The sequence below is a fragment of the Pteronotus mesoamericanus genome, unplaced genomic scaffold (assembly GCF_021234165.1).
Source record: "Pteronotus mesoamericanus isolate MK-2021 breed Mesoamerican mustached bat unplaced genomic scaffold, CSHL_Meso_final contig_32, whole genome shotgun sequence".
NCBI lineage: Eukaryota > Metazoa > Chordata > Mammalia > Chiroptera > Mormoopidae > Pteronotus > Pteronotus mesoamericanus.
The window spans coordinates 3,741,283-3,754,561 of NW_026555134.1; the positions used below are offsets into that span (position 1 = coordinate 3,741,283).

General features: G+C 43.1%; 1 protein-coding gene across 1 annotated transcript; it reads right to left on the reverse strand.

The window, feature by feature from the left end:
• Nucleotides 1–8,748: 8,748 nt before the first annotated feature.
• Nucleotides 8,749–10,960, reverse strand: DEFB134 (defensin beta 134). The gene is made up of 2 exons (XM_054575932.1): nucleotides 10,906–10,960; nucleotides 8,749–8,891 (listed from the first exon to the last, which is right to left on the reverse strand). Exons 1-2 carry the CDS (start codon nucleotides 10,958–10,960, stop codon nucleotides 8,749–8,751), a joined length of 198 nt encoding a protein of 65 aa, XP_054431907.1.
• Between the last annotated feature and the right edge of the window lie 2,319 nt (nucleotides 10,961–13,279).

Below are 13,279 nucleotides of genomic sequence, written 5' to 3' on the forward strand. Positions count from 1 at the left end.
AATTGAACTGGTGACACTTTGGTTTGCAAACCAGCACTAATCCATTGAGCCACACCAGCCAGGGCAAACTTTATATATATATATTTTAAAGAGGAGATTAATGACAAAGCTATGTACCTTATAAGAAGAGCAAAATTAGACACAGACACAGATACATACAGAAGGAAGATGATGTGAAGACACAGGGAGAACAGCATCGACAAGTCATGCAACGCCTGAGGCCACCAGAAGCCAGGAGACAGACCCAGAACAGATCCTTCCCTCACAGGGTTGAGAAGGAACCAATTTTTCAGACACCTAGCCTCCAGACCGGTGAGGCAATACATTTCTGCTTTCTTTAAAGCTGCCCAGTTTCTAGTATTTTATTATGGCAGCCTTAGGAAACTAATACAGAGCCCAAGAAAAAAACTGGATTTAATTGATATATGATATACGTGAGCCAAGTGGGGGAAGCAAATACTAAATCAAGAAAAACACAGGAACACAGAATACTAACATAGGCTAATAATGAAAAAAAGCGTCCTATAACAGAGATTAACAAGGAGGAATGTAGTTTCAGTGGGAAGTGTTCAAGAACATTCATGCTGTGGAACGGGTGGAGACCATCTCTTTAAATGAGTCAGTGTTAAGTGAAGGCTGGAGGAGGGTGACGCAGGTTTTCAGGATGAGTGAATACCATGTATACAACCTCTGGGCTGGGCGTGTTGGAGACAAGTGAAGTGGCATGAAATACAGAGAGGGCGTGGGTACAGGAGAGGGGTTGGGTGGGGAGAGGACCCAGGTGCCAGGTGAGGCTGGGCCTTGTCACCCACATAAGCAGTTCCTGTGTTAGTCCAGTAGGAAGCCAGTGAAAGTTTTTACAAAGGACAAGTGCGTGATTCAAGTTTATTTTATAGAGGCCATTTTGGTTACTGCATGAAGGATAAAAGATAAATATGTAAAAGTTACCAGGGAAGTCATTTAATAAATGGCAGCTGGCGATGCCTCACACTGCGTGGTGACAGTGGAGATGAAGAGAAACAGGGTGTGTGTGTGTGTGTGTGTGTGTGTGTGTGTGTGTGTGTGTGTGAGTTGTTCGTTGTAGGCAGAGCTGGTAAGATTTAATGATCCACTCACTGTGGGTGGGGTGAGGGAAAGGAGGCGTCAGGATCATGTTTGGCATTGTTCTGGAAACAGCATGGAGATTGTGAAATGCGGCTTGCCTGTCCCATGGTTGTTGGAGCTCCAACAGATGAACAGTGTGCAAGCAGCAAAGGCTACTAGGAAGCAGTATCCTCAGAGGAGAACTCAGCATTTCACCGGGACACAGAGGTAGAAGAGTTCGCTTGGGAGAAGACATGAAGCACAAGGAGCGGGGTCCTGAAGGGCACAGCGGAACGAGCAGGGCTGGAGGCCAAGGACGTTGATTGGAGAAGAGGAGGTAGAGCCAGACGGGGTGAGAGAATGCGGACTTAACGCTCCAGCTTAGAAAGTGGTCCTGAGGGGACCACTTTGTATACTTGTACCCGCTTGACCATTTCCCTTTGGGGTCCTCCAAACTCATGTCTTCCATTCTTTCTTTATTTAGGGACTTTTTTTTTGCTCTGAGCGTCTCTTGTGAGTCTTTCCATATTTGTAATCTCAATCACAACACAGTTTTCCTGAAGTTAGAAAACCAGACTCCACCGACGTGATTAAATTATATATACATACATATATTAATATGTATATAGTTAATGTGGTGAAAAACACATGGGACAGAGTGGCGAAAGAATCGGTTCCTGTCCCAGCCCTTCCACTCCCTAGTTGGAGCCCTGTCTCCTACCATATCTAGTTTTAAATGCCCCCTCCTGCTGTAGGGGTCTGATGACCTCTTAAAACTACTTCTTTAAAGGACTGTTTACAAGAATTGATTTATTTGGCCTCACACTGAGCCTAGGTGATAGGTAGCACTGAGGGTGTGCAACCACTTTTGCAGGAGAGAAAGCAGATATTTAGAGAAGTGAAGTAAGGACCTCACTGAAAGGCCACCAAACTGAGCCCAGATCAGAAGTCAGATTGTCCGATTCTGGGTTCTGTTGATATAGTCCTCATACAATATCAGACAGAACTTTCATAAAGCTTAAAACACTTCGTAAATTGTCAAACTGTTGATCTTTAGTTCCTCAAAGCAAGAGCTCTGTCATAAATTCCTTGTACGTCCCATGGTACCTAGCATGTAGCACATGTTCCATGGGGACCTGCAAGCCACAGTGTGCTGCCTGGACTTACGGTGGTGGTGTTATAGGACTTTTCCCATGCACTGTGGGAAGCTCTTATTCCCCTGAATAGATTGTAGAACTGGGCTGGGCTGCCCTTTATCTCTGTATTTAGGAGTTAGGCAAACGTGTGTGTAAGTCAGGCTGCCATTTACAATTCATGGCAACTTGGGCAAGTCATTTCTTTCACCTGAGCCTCATGACCTTTGCTTTTAAAATGGGAGAATAATATCTGCCTGGGCTTCGAAAAAATTTCTGTGTGAGATTGAAAACACTTTTGTCTACTCTATAAGGTAGCCATATGGTTCTTTGCACACTGTAGGCATTTGTTAAATGGATGTACAATGAAGATACAAATATAGTTACACAGTATCCTATTAGGGCTTAGAATAGGGCTGTTGACACTGTGTCAGTTCAGCTGCCGGCCCTCAGAAAGTGGCACTCAGGAAGTGTGTTTTAGTGGAGAGATATCGTGTTCAAAGTCAGACCTTTAGGTTATTGAACTGCTCAGTGGAGCAAGTAGATGTTCTTGTTCTTGAAAGGTTCACTAACCAGGCAGGTCCCCCACCCAACCCCCATCTCTTGAGAGCTACATATAGAGTGACTCTCCTTTGTCTCTCAGCTGTCTCTCTGCTGATTGGCCCAGCCATGAGGAGCTTAATCTTGGTCCTTGTGGTCCTTGTCTTGCTCTCCTATGTTCCAGCAGGTAAAACGCAATCCCCTCCCTGCAGAATTATAAAGGGTGAAGGGAGAGAGGATGCGAGGTGCTAGAAGAATGAGAAGAAAGCAGGACTGGGAGGAGAAAAGCAGGAACAGGGAGAGATGTGAGCAGAGATGGACACTCTGGGCTGTTCCGGGGAATGAAGAGAAGGTGATAAGGACACGTAATAGGGGGTCGCTCTCTTCAGAGAAGAGAAAGGGGAAAGTTGGACTGATGGTATTGGCAGAAGTGGAGCAGAGCAAAAGCATGAGGCCTTTAGAGGACAGATAGGACTGGTGGGGTGCGGGGGAAGGAGGTTGCTCCTTTAGGACTCTTAGTACTTACACTCTCGAGTCAGTTACCTGTAGGATTTCCCACAGATTTAGAAATGAAGACAAATATGATACTGAGCTGAACCAGCATCCAGAGATGGTTGTTCAGACATATTTACTCACAGCATCAAGGTATCCTATGCAACATCAGTTTGAGGTCTCAGAACTTTCATTCTCTGGACAGAAGCCAGTGACTTGATAATCCACTTAGGTCACTAAAGAGGAGGTCCTCAGAGCTGTTTCGCTTCTGGTTTGCAGGGGTCTGCAGAAAGCTTTTACCTTTGGCCCTTAACCTCCATAGTCAAAAGGTGACATGTAAGGGTCAAGCATGAAGTGTTCCAAAGACAGGCACAGAGGAGGAGGATGTTGAGACTGCTGCTGCTGTCCTGGATGGCAGGGCCCCTGGACACTTTGCATTGTGTCTCCACTGGACTCTTTTGTCCCCAGAGAAGTGTCCCAGGGCTAATGGTAAATTTGCTTGCCAGTGGCTTTTGGTCATACTCCACTGCTTCTTCTCACACCCAACAGCTGATCCCATGGACCAGCTGGGTGGAAAGACCGATAAGGCTTAGCACACAGAATGGATAACTCAGCAGAGTGACTCTGAGCCGCCCTGACCTTCTTCAACTGCCTCCTCGCCTTCCTCCCCCACCCCTCAGCTTCCAGAGGCACTCAAGTCTTAAGGTTAGGGAAAATACTAGCAAGAGCTTTAGATCTGTGCTTTAGCTATTCAAACTGCTTCACACTCACAACCCCGGGGGACACGTTCACTGGCCCCCTGTGATGAAGCCAAGGCACGTAGTACAGCACTTGACAAAAAGTCACAAAGAATGTTATTGGGAATGCAGGGCCAGAACCACTGACTTGTAACCTTAGGTCAGTGATCACTCCTTCTTCAAGCAAACACTGTGGCAATCTCATACTGTCGGGCACCATCCCAGGCCCAGCGTGTCTCCTGGAGTAGGGCCTCTGAAGACTCCTGGGAAAACTCCTAGGTCTAAATGATCTTTCCACTGCAAATTGTCCCAGGCTGAATCTGCTGGACCCTGTGACCTGCACATGTAAGTGGTGGCCATGGGAACTAAAGATTTATAACAGGGTCTCTGGAAAATCACTTAAAAGCAACTGAAAAAGCAGAATCCAGCCATAACATGGCTGGGATGATTTAATCCTGTGTCATTTCCCATTAAAAAGTTCTAAAGTATAGCCTTTATTTTACAATCTAATTTGCCCATGATACCATGACCGTAGAGGACACTGTACATTTACTTTTGTTTCTGTTGGCAGTTAGAAGTGGAACGAATATCTACGTAAGGAGATTCTTTACTACATGCTGGCGAATGAAAGGTGCTTGCAGGAGAATATGTCGAAAAACAGAAATATATCATATTTTTTGTGATACTGTGAATCTGTGCTGCATATCAAAGGACGATTTACCTAAACTGTCATAGTTGTATCTGAGGCTCCCACAGATTCCCTCTGGGGACCCAGACCCTTTCTCAGAGGCACCATCCCATTAAAACAATGGCTTTAGCCTCTCTGTTTTCGTGTCTGCTGTTTTTCTTTAAGGGCTTTCATTGTGCCTCCTATGAAATAATCTCTTAGTTAAATTCCCTGTCTTCTTCATTTTTATTTTTTTTCCATCACCTCTGTGGCCAATCAATGTGGCTCATGGTCTCAGGTCTCACAGAGTCTCCTATGAAAACAATATTTACTGCTACCTCCTGCTGCTTCTGCACAGAACTCAGACAGATGCCTATGAGGACTGAAGGAGAAGAGATACTATTCTGTGGAGTCCATGTTCCTCTCTCCTTCCAGGAATTTTTGCAAAAATTGCTCCCTTCATGTCCATCCCCTTCTCCACATACAACTGAACTTATTGTGCCAGTAGATTAAGGCCAATATCAGCCCTGCAACTCTGCACAAAGAACTCAGTTCTGTGTATGTAATAATATGTATGCTGCAATCCATCTGCCTGTTGGGATGCATTTCAAAGCGAGATACGAACATCAGTACACTTGTTCCTAAATGCTTCAGAATGATATTATTGATATTACTTAGAGTTTAATAGTTTCTTTTAATATTATTTTTTTAGAAATAAAATTTACATACAATGAAGTGCAAAGATCTTGGGAGGACCATTATAAGAGCTTTGACAAATGCATTTACATATGCAATTTAAATCTTATCAAGATCTCAAACATTTATATCACTCCAGAAAGTTCCCTAATTCCCCTTCCTACTTGATATCCGCCACCAATTTTGTATTTTCTGAGCAGCAACTGCTATTATGTTTTGCATTAACCATGGTTAAGTTTGCCTAGTCTAGAACTTTACATGTATGATATCATTAAAGTACATACTGTCTTGTGTAAGGATTTTACCTTCACTTAGATGACATTTTTATGTTTTCCATGATGATACTTATACCTATAGTCCATCACTTTTTATCGTTATGTGTCGCACTGCACGGCGGCTAGACGGGGTGCGCCGCCGCAGGGGAGCACAGCAGGGAGCACAGCAGAGAGCACGGCGCTCCCTGACCCTGAGGGAGACCGTGGTCGGGGGCGGGGGGCCCAGCTGCGGTGGGAGCAGAGCTCTGAGTCCTGCAGAGCTTCTCCACGGATGAGGGGGATAAACACAAAACGTCGCAAACACTTCTCTGCTGGGAGAGCAGACAGGGCACTTCCCTTTCACCAGAGAAGGCCGTGGCACATCCCTCTAGTGAGGAAGGCCCCGTTGCCCTTTGTTCCAAGGCTTTTATTGAAAATCTTATCAGTGGGCTAGGCAACAGGAACGTGTAGGTTATCTCATTACATCAGTATGGTCAGTTTCACAGAGAATATATGATATTTTTAAGAAGACAAGTGACAGGAGTACACTGATTCACATGTGTTCGAGAAGAGACTGGAATCAACAATAGAGGCTACAGATAAGGGGAAAGTAGACTTAAAGGCGCCTTAAAGATATAGGGTAAGGGGTGTAAATAATGTAAATGTCCTAACGATATAGGGTAAGGGGTTAAATAAAGGTCCTTCGCAGCATGAGCTGACCAGAGATCTGAGGGAGGAACAAAGCACACTCTAAAGAATTTACTTTTAGGCCTGATTACCCCGGGACCCACCAGATCTGACTTAGGGCTGTTTTTCCTGCACTGTTTCAAGCCTGAGCCAGGCAGGGGGAGGGAGCCACCAAGGGATAAGGAGACTGCTTCTTGGTTGCAATGAGGACTCTGGCCATGTCCAAGCCAAGCCGAGAGGTGCAGGGGCCTTTTTGCCCCTTCTCCGTGTCCCCCAATTTCTTGTCTGCTGCCAATACTGACTAGGACCTGTCTTAGGTTGTTTACCTCAGCGCGAGGTAATCTACCTGTCATTGGCCACCAGTCCTCCATGGCAAAGCTGAGCCAGGGGACAGGCCAAGTCTCTTCAGGAGCCTGCTTCTCCAAGACCTCCTGATTATTTCCAGCCTTGGGGCCCTCCAGCCTGTCGGCAGGGTTACAGCTCCTGAAACCAGGCAGGGTGTTTCCCAACAGCTATGTAGTATTTTATTGTATGATTTCACTGCAGATTGTTTATCTATTCTTGTATCGAGGCACATCCGAGGTGTTTCCACATTTTTGGCCATTGCAATAAAGCTTCAATGAACATTCTTGTACATATAATTTTGTGAAAATAAGCTTTTATAGAAATAAAAAAGCTTATTTCTCTTGGGTCAATACCTATAGTGGAATTTCTCAGACATAGGTTAGTTATATGTTAGTTTTCTTTTTAAATGACTTTACGGATCTATAATTCACATTCTATAACACTATAAAATTCACCCTTTTAAATAAAATGTGTAATTCAGTGGTTTTCAGTATATTCACAGAATTGTGCAAGCATTACTGCAATTAATTTCAGAATATTTTCCTTATCAACCCCCAAAGAAACTGTAGCAATTACTCCCTGTATTAATGTGCTGGGGCTGCCACCACATAGTAGCACAAACCAGGTGGCTTAGACAATGGCCATTTAGTGCACCATTATTCTGAAGGCTATAAAGTGTAAGAGCAAGATGCCAGCAGGGTCGGTTCTTTCCGACAGCTGTGAGGGAGAGTCTGTTTCCTGCATGGCACCCAGCTCCTGGTGGTTTTCTGGCATTCCTCAGTTTATGGGAGCAACACCCCCGTTTCTATCGTCTTCACATGGTGTTCTCCTAGTTTGCACGTGCTGTGTCCAAATTTTTCCTTTGTATAAGAACATCAGTCATACTGGATTAGGGAACATCTTAATGACCTCATCCTAACACCTGCAACAACCTTACTTTTAAGTAAGATTACATTTTGAGAACCTGGGGGTTAAAATGTCAACATATGTTTCTTGGGGGCACACAACTCAGTCTCTAACAGTCTGCCCTATAGTTCCCTGAAATTCATGGCATCTTCACATATAAAATATAGTCACCTCATCCCAACATACCCCGAAGCCATTATTCATTTCACCATTCACTTTCCTGTCCAAAATCTCACCTAAATGTCATCTGAAGTAAGGATAGGTGAGACTTGGGGTATGGTTTATCCTAAGGCAAAATTACTCTCCAGCTGCGAACTTGTGAAACTAGACAAAACGTTATCTGCTTCCAAAATACAATGGTGTAAAGGTATAGGACAGACAAAGAGAGAAATTAAAAGGGAGAGAGTAGTCATGGGAGGCGAGCGAGAACCCACCTCGTCACAGCGAGCGTCGCAGGGTCAGGCTCAGTCAAGGCTAGAGCCTTGCGCTCACTGGCGTGGCTCAGGTGGTTGGAGCGTGGCCCCACAAAGTGAAAGGCCACCGCTTTGATTCCCGGTTGGGGCACATGCCTGTGTTTCAGGCTCTGTCGCTGGTTGGGGGTGTGTATGCGAGGCAACCGATTAATGTTTCTCTCTCACATTGGTTGTTTCTCCCCTGGCCCCCTCTCCCTTCCCCTCCCTGTAAAAATAAATAAATAAAATATTTAAAAAAAAGACTCGAGCCAGCCTGCAGTTAAGCCCTGCCTATGTGTCTGTGTGAGAGGTACACAAGGCCATCAGGCGGCCCAGGCAGATCTCTTCCTCTGCATATGGGAGGATCAAAGAAAAGGTAAGTGGGGAGCTGAAGGGGTGGTAAAGCCTAGGGGTAAAAAGACGGCTTTATAATTTGAAGGCTCTATGAATAATTAAGACATCTTTTCTACAAGTAAAGAGGTAAATAGACACTGAGAAGGGCACGGATGTCACTTTGTAGTGAAAAAATATATTCTAAATTGTTTTCAGGAGAAGCTTAGCTGTTTTTAGGATGGCTGCAGCCCAGCTTTTAAAATCCAAAATCGTAAGACCCTGAAGGCTTATAAAAATGCTAAAACCCGACAATTGTAGGCACATCGCAGTGTCACAGTTGACTCTAAATTCCTTGGCTGTGTGAAGGATCACGGGGGCTGGTCAAGGACTTTCAGGTTAATTGGCGTTCACCGGCTTCTCCTGTCAGGGCTCAGGGTTTCCTTTGACACAGCACTCCAGCTGAAACACACAGTAGGCAACTAACATTTCACTCTCATAGCACTCAAGTCTGCAGGTGCCATTTCCGTAGCATTTCTTGTGCATTTCTGATGATATTGGATTCAGGCCTGGAAAGAATGAATGGAAAGATAATTTACCACTGGCCTTTTTGAACGATAAAATGACGAATCCCTCCATTTTTTTTTTTTTAATCACACTGGATTCCATGGAGACTAGATAAAAATGATTGCTTCTAATTGATTCTGATTGAAAAATATTAGCTTGTTTTATGGATTGAATTGCAGCCTCCCCCCCAACCCCCCAATTTATATGTTGAAACCTTGGTCCTTAGCGTGACTGTGTTTGGAGATAGGAACTTTAGGAGGTTAATTAAAGTTAAATGAGGTCTTAAGAGTGAGGCCCTTAAGGCATTAGGATTGATGGCTTAAATTAATAGATTAATAGGATTTCTGGCCTTATTGGTGGCCACAGAAATAAGATGGCTGTCTATAAGCCAGAGATATAACTCTTGTCAGAAGCCAAATCAACCTTCACTTGATCTTGGACTTTCTGGCTTCTAGACCTGTGAGAAAATAAACATTATTTAAGCCATGCAGTGTGTAGAGTTTTGTTATGGCAGTCTGAGCTGACCAACACAATTGGCAACTTGGAAGCTTGCTCGACTGGTCAGTTAATATACTTGAAACAATCAAGTTTTTATACAGCCAGGTACTGTTGGGCTGCAGATATGAGTGTGATATGGAACTTCATCTCAAAGAGTTTTTAGTCTAGACAAAAAGAGAAGAAACACAAAATACCTGAAAGAGAAGAAAACATCTAAAGTCCAGTGAAACATTTGCAACATGGAATAGTGTTGTGAGTTCAGAGAGGGGTGAAATCAGTTTTGAAGATTCGGGATTTCTTATTAGAGCCCAAGGCATTTGAGCTGAGCTTACAGCTTTGTAGACATGCTTCTCCATAGAATCATCAACATATGAATGTTTCATTATGTTCATATGTAAGAGGGTGTAAAAAGGACCAGAGTGTCAATGTTGGCCATTTGTAGATATTTTGAGCCGACACATACCCTATTTAAGTCATCATGCCCTGGAGGATAATTGTCCTTTAGGGAAAAAAAGAAGAGGTCAGGATTACTTAGCTGGCAAGATGGAAAGCCAAGAAGAGGAAGTGTAATGGTACACATATGAGATGAGACTAACTATGGGAATGTATATGACACTAAACAGAATATTGTAGACTGTATGCAGTTGTTGACTGTCCAGAGACCATAATCCATTGCCATAAACCATAGTGGAATCGGCCCAATCAACACCTTTAGGAGGCCTGGATCCTACGGATTCTTAAATCTAGCCTATGGAGTCACATGATCTGAAAATCGGATTCATTTGCCTAGAAAATATTTCAGGGAGGGTGAGAAATTAAATGGGACCCTATAGCATATGTATTTGAATTGATTCAATAACACTGAGTGAAGAGAGTATTCAAGATGAGATGATGAGATTCTAAAGTCAGAACATGATGCCAGTCAGTATTCTCCCTCATGTCTCTCTAGCTGTTATCTCGTCTAATCAGACATTTCTTGTGTCACATAAAGCTCATTTTTTCTCTTGGAACAGATAGTTCTAAATCCGTTCCACCATGTACCTAAGGAATCTACAAATAATAACCCTATCTGTTGGTTTTGGCTAGTACAACTAGATATGTTCCTGAATTAAAGATAAAATAGTGGAAAAACAGAACGGGGTAAGCTAATAAAAAAATATAATGATACTTCTCATAAGTCAGGTGTTATACATATTATATATAGACATATTCTATACATTGTTCCATTTAATTTTGGCAGAACTCTGAGGTTCGCGATATTATTTATGTATTTGTAAGTGAAGAGACTAAGATCCAGAGAACCTTAGACTTTTGCCTGCAGCAGTATAGCTAATCATTTGGGGAGCCAAGATTCAAGCTCAGACCTTGCTGACATCAAAGCAGCTTGATGCTCTTTCCACTTTGAAAATTAAAGGGTCCATGGTGGCGGCGGGCGGCGGGCGGGGGGCATTCACAGGTTTGGTTAGTGGAGTTGCTCTGCTAGACAAAGGGTGCCCCTCAGGGAGATTTACATTTTACCTGCCAGCACTGGGTTCCAAAAGATGAGAAAGACAAATACAATGAGAGGTTTCATGGCTAGATCTTCAATCGAGGAAGCTGGCAGCAGGTTCTGATCTTGGCTGTCAGAGAGCAGAGAAGGAAGGCTGGACACACCCTCCGGGACAAAGCGCTCAGCCTGGGGTATGCCCTGCTCCAGGTGGATATGCTACACCTATCTCCCCTGAGGCAGCTGAGCTGGCGGTGCTTATAGGAGGGAGAAGTTGACAGCTGTTTCCTGTCCGACAGCTTTTCCTTTTGACAAAGGCGCTGGTCCCCAAACCTGAGGCTTTTCCAAAAGCACCAATAGAGACTTGAAAACTACAGACATTTTCTTTTTTTAAAAAAATAAATGAAATTTATTTTGCTTGGTCTTTATGTTACAACAAAAATTAAATGCTAGTTTTAGAAAATTTAGAAAATATTAAAAATTACAGGGAAAGGAAGGTTAAACTTGAGCCCTTCCTCCTAGGTGCAATGTGTGTGTTTCTTAAGAAAGTTTTATTTATGTCTCATTTATTGCACAATAAATTTGTTGCTTAGTTAGAACCACCTAATATACTTGTAATTAGGTATCCTGCTTTTGTAAAATATAAACCAAAAGTATTTTCTGTGTCATTATAAGCTCTTCAAGTAGTATTTTTCATAGCTGCAGAATATTCTCTGAAGGACATCTTAAAAATAACTGTCACTCTGTAAAATCGTCTTCACTGAGACATAAATCACAAAACGCCTGCAAATATTACAGTATACAAGTTGGTAAGTGTGGACACATATTTGCTTTTTTGAAGCCATCATCACACTCAAGATAATGAAAATAGTGTATCATCCCCCCACAACTACTCTTCATGAGTTTTTCCTCCCCAGCTCTAGTGAGGTATAATTAAAAAAAATAAAAATTGTCCATGTGCAAGGAATAAAATGTGATGACTTGAGGTAGGTACACAGTGTGAAATGATGATCACAATCAAGCCAATTAACGCATCCCCCACCTCCACTAGTCTTATTTAACTTGGGGTAGTGAGCACACAATGTAATATATAGACCATGTATCACAGAAATGCACACTTGAAACCTATATAATCTTATTAACCGATGCTATTCCAATAAATTTAAAGATAAATAAAAGTAAAGTAGATGAAAATAAAGAAGTATGCTGTGTTAACTTCCCAGAGCTGCCATAATAAACTACCACAAACTTGGTGGCTTAAACAATAGAAACATATTGTCTCAGAGTTCTGGAGGTGAGAAGTCTGAGATCAAGGTTTTGGCTGTATTGTTTCCTTCTGAAAGTTGTGAGGAAGCACCTGTTCTGTGCCTTCCAGCTTCCGGTGGTTTGTGGTGTACCTTTCCCCTCAGAAAGAGAGAAACAAGGAGCAGGCTTCTGCATCTCAAGACTATGTTCTCTTAGGTGCTGGCAGGAACTCTTGGATTCAGATTTTATGATTGATTTTGGAGAATAGAGTTGAATTAAGGGCATGGTTTCCTTCCTAAACCAAGTCTTGAATAAGGTAGAGGCAGAAGGAGAGTATAGGAGTGAATAAAGGAGAACAGCTTAACTTGTGATGGGTCACTGCTTCTCTCTCCAGTGCTGGGATTTCTATAATGGGAGAAGAGGGACATGGGACAAGGTAATGGAGGACACAGACACCGGGCCATGTCTGTGAGCACTGCGCACCAGTGTCCCTAGGTAAGCGGAGCTCAGAGAGGGGGCAAGAGCACAGCTTAGTGTTGATTGCATGGTTCTCTCTAGTAGGATCACAGCATTGGTTCCCTTTCTTCCACAAGGCTTCCCAGGCAAGAGAAGCGAGCAGTAGCATAATCCCTGAATGGCAGAGATCAACATGGAATCAGTGAAGTCATGATCCCATCTGAATTTCTGGAATGATGTTTGAGTAGCAGAATTACTTTATGCACGAAGGAATGAGCTTCACCCAAAGAGTTTTAAGAATTTTAGTAAGAGTAAGAGACAACTCAGCGGTTGGACCTTGACTAGTGACAGAAGACCAAGTTAGGAGGATGTCTAAATCGAGGCTCTTCCAGATGCCTCACCACTGCTCGACGCTATGTTTCAGTTTCTGTGACCTGGCAGAATGAGGTTCATGATAGGAATTAAGTTCACTTATTACAAAAATAAAGTTATGCCTTTTGCAAATGTTCCTGCTGGCCTGATATTCATATCCCTTTATGCTCCAAAACCTCTTCATTGTCTTTCCCACACTCCCAGCCTACTTTCTCTCTGGTCTCTAGCTTAGTGAGTTATATTGTTAACCACCTCTTTGCCAGCTTTGAAATCTCAAGATCACCTTTTATATCTTCTTCTCATTCTATATATGGCCATTAAATTCTGTCAATT

Excerpts from the sequence above, each read along its gene's own strand:
- DEFB134 (XM_054575932.1), bottom strand. The coding sequence starts at position 10,960 with ATGAAACCTCTCATTGTATTTGTCTTTCTCATCTTTTGGAACCCAGTG. Across the intron at positions 8,892-10,905 it reads TTGGAACCCAGTGCTGGCAG|GCCTGAATCCAATATCATCA; the intron begins GTAAAATGTAAA and ends CATTCTTTCCAG.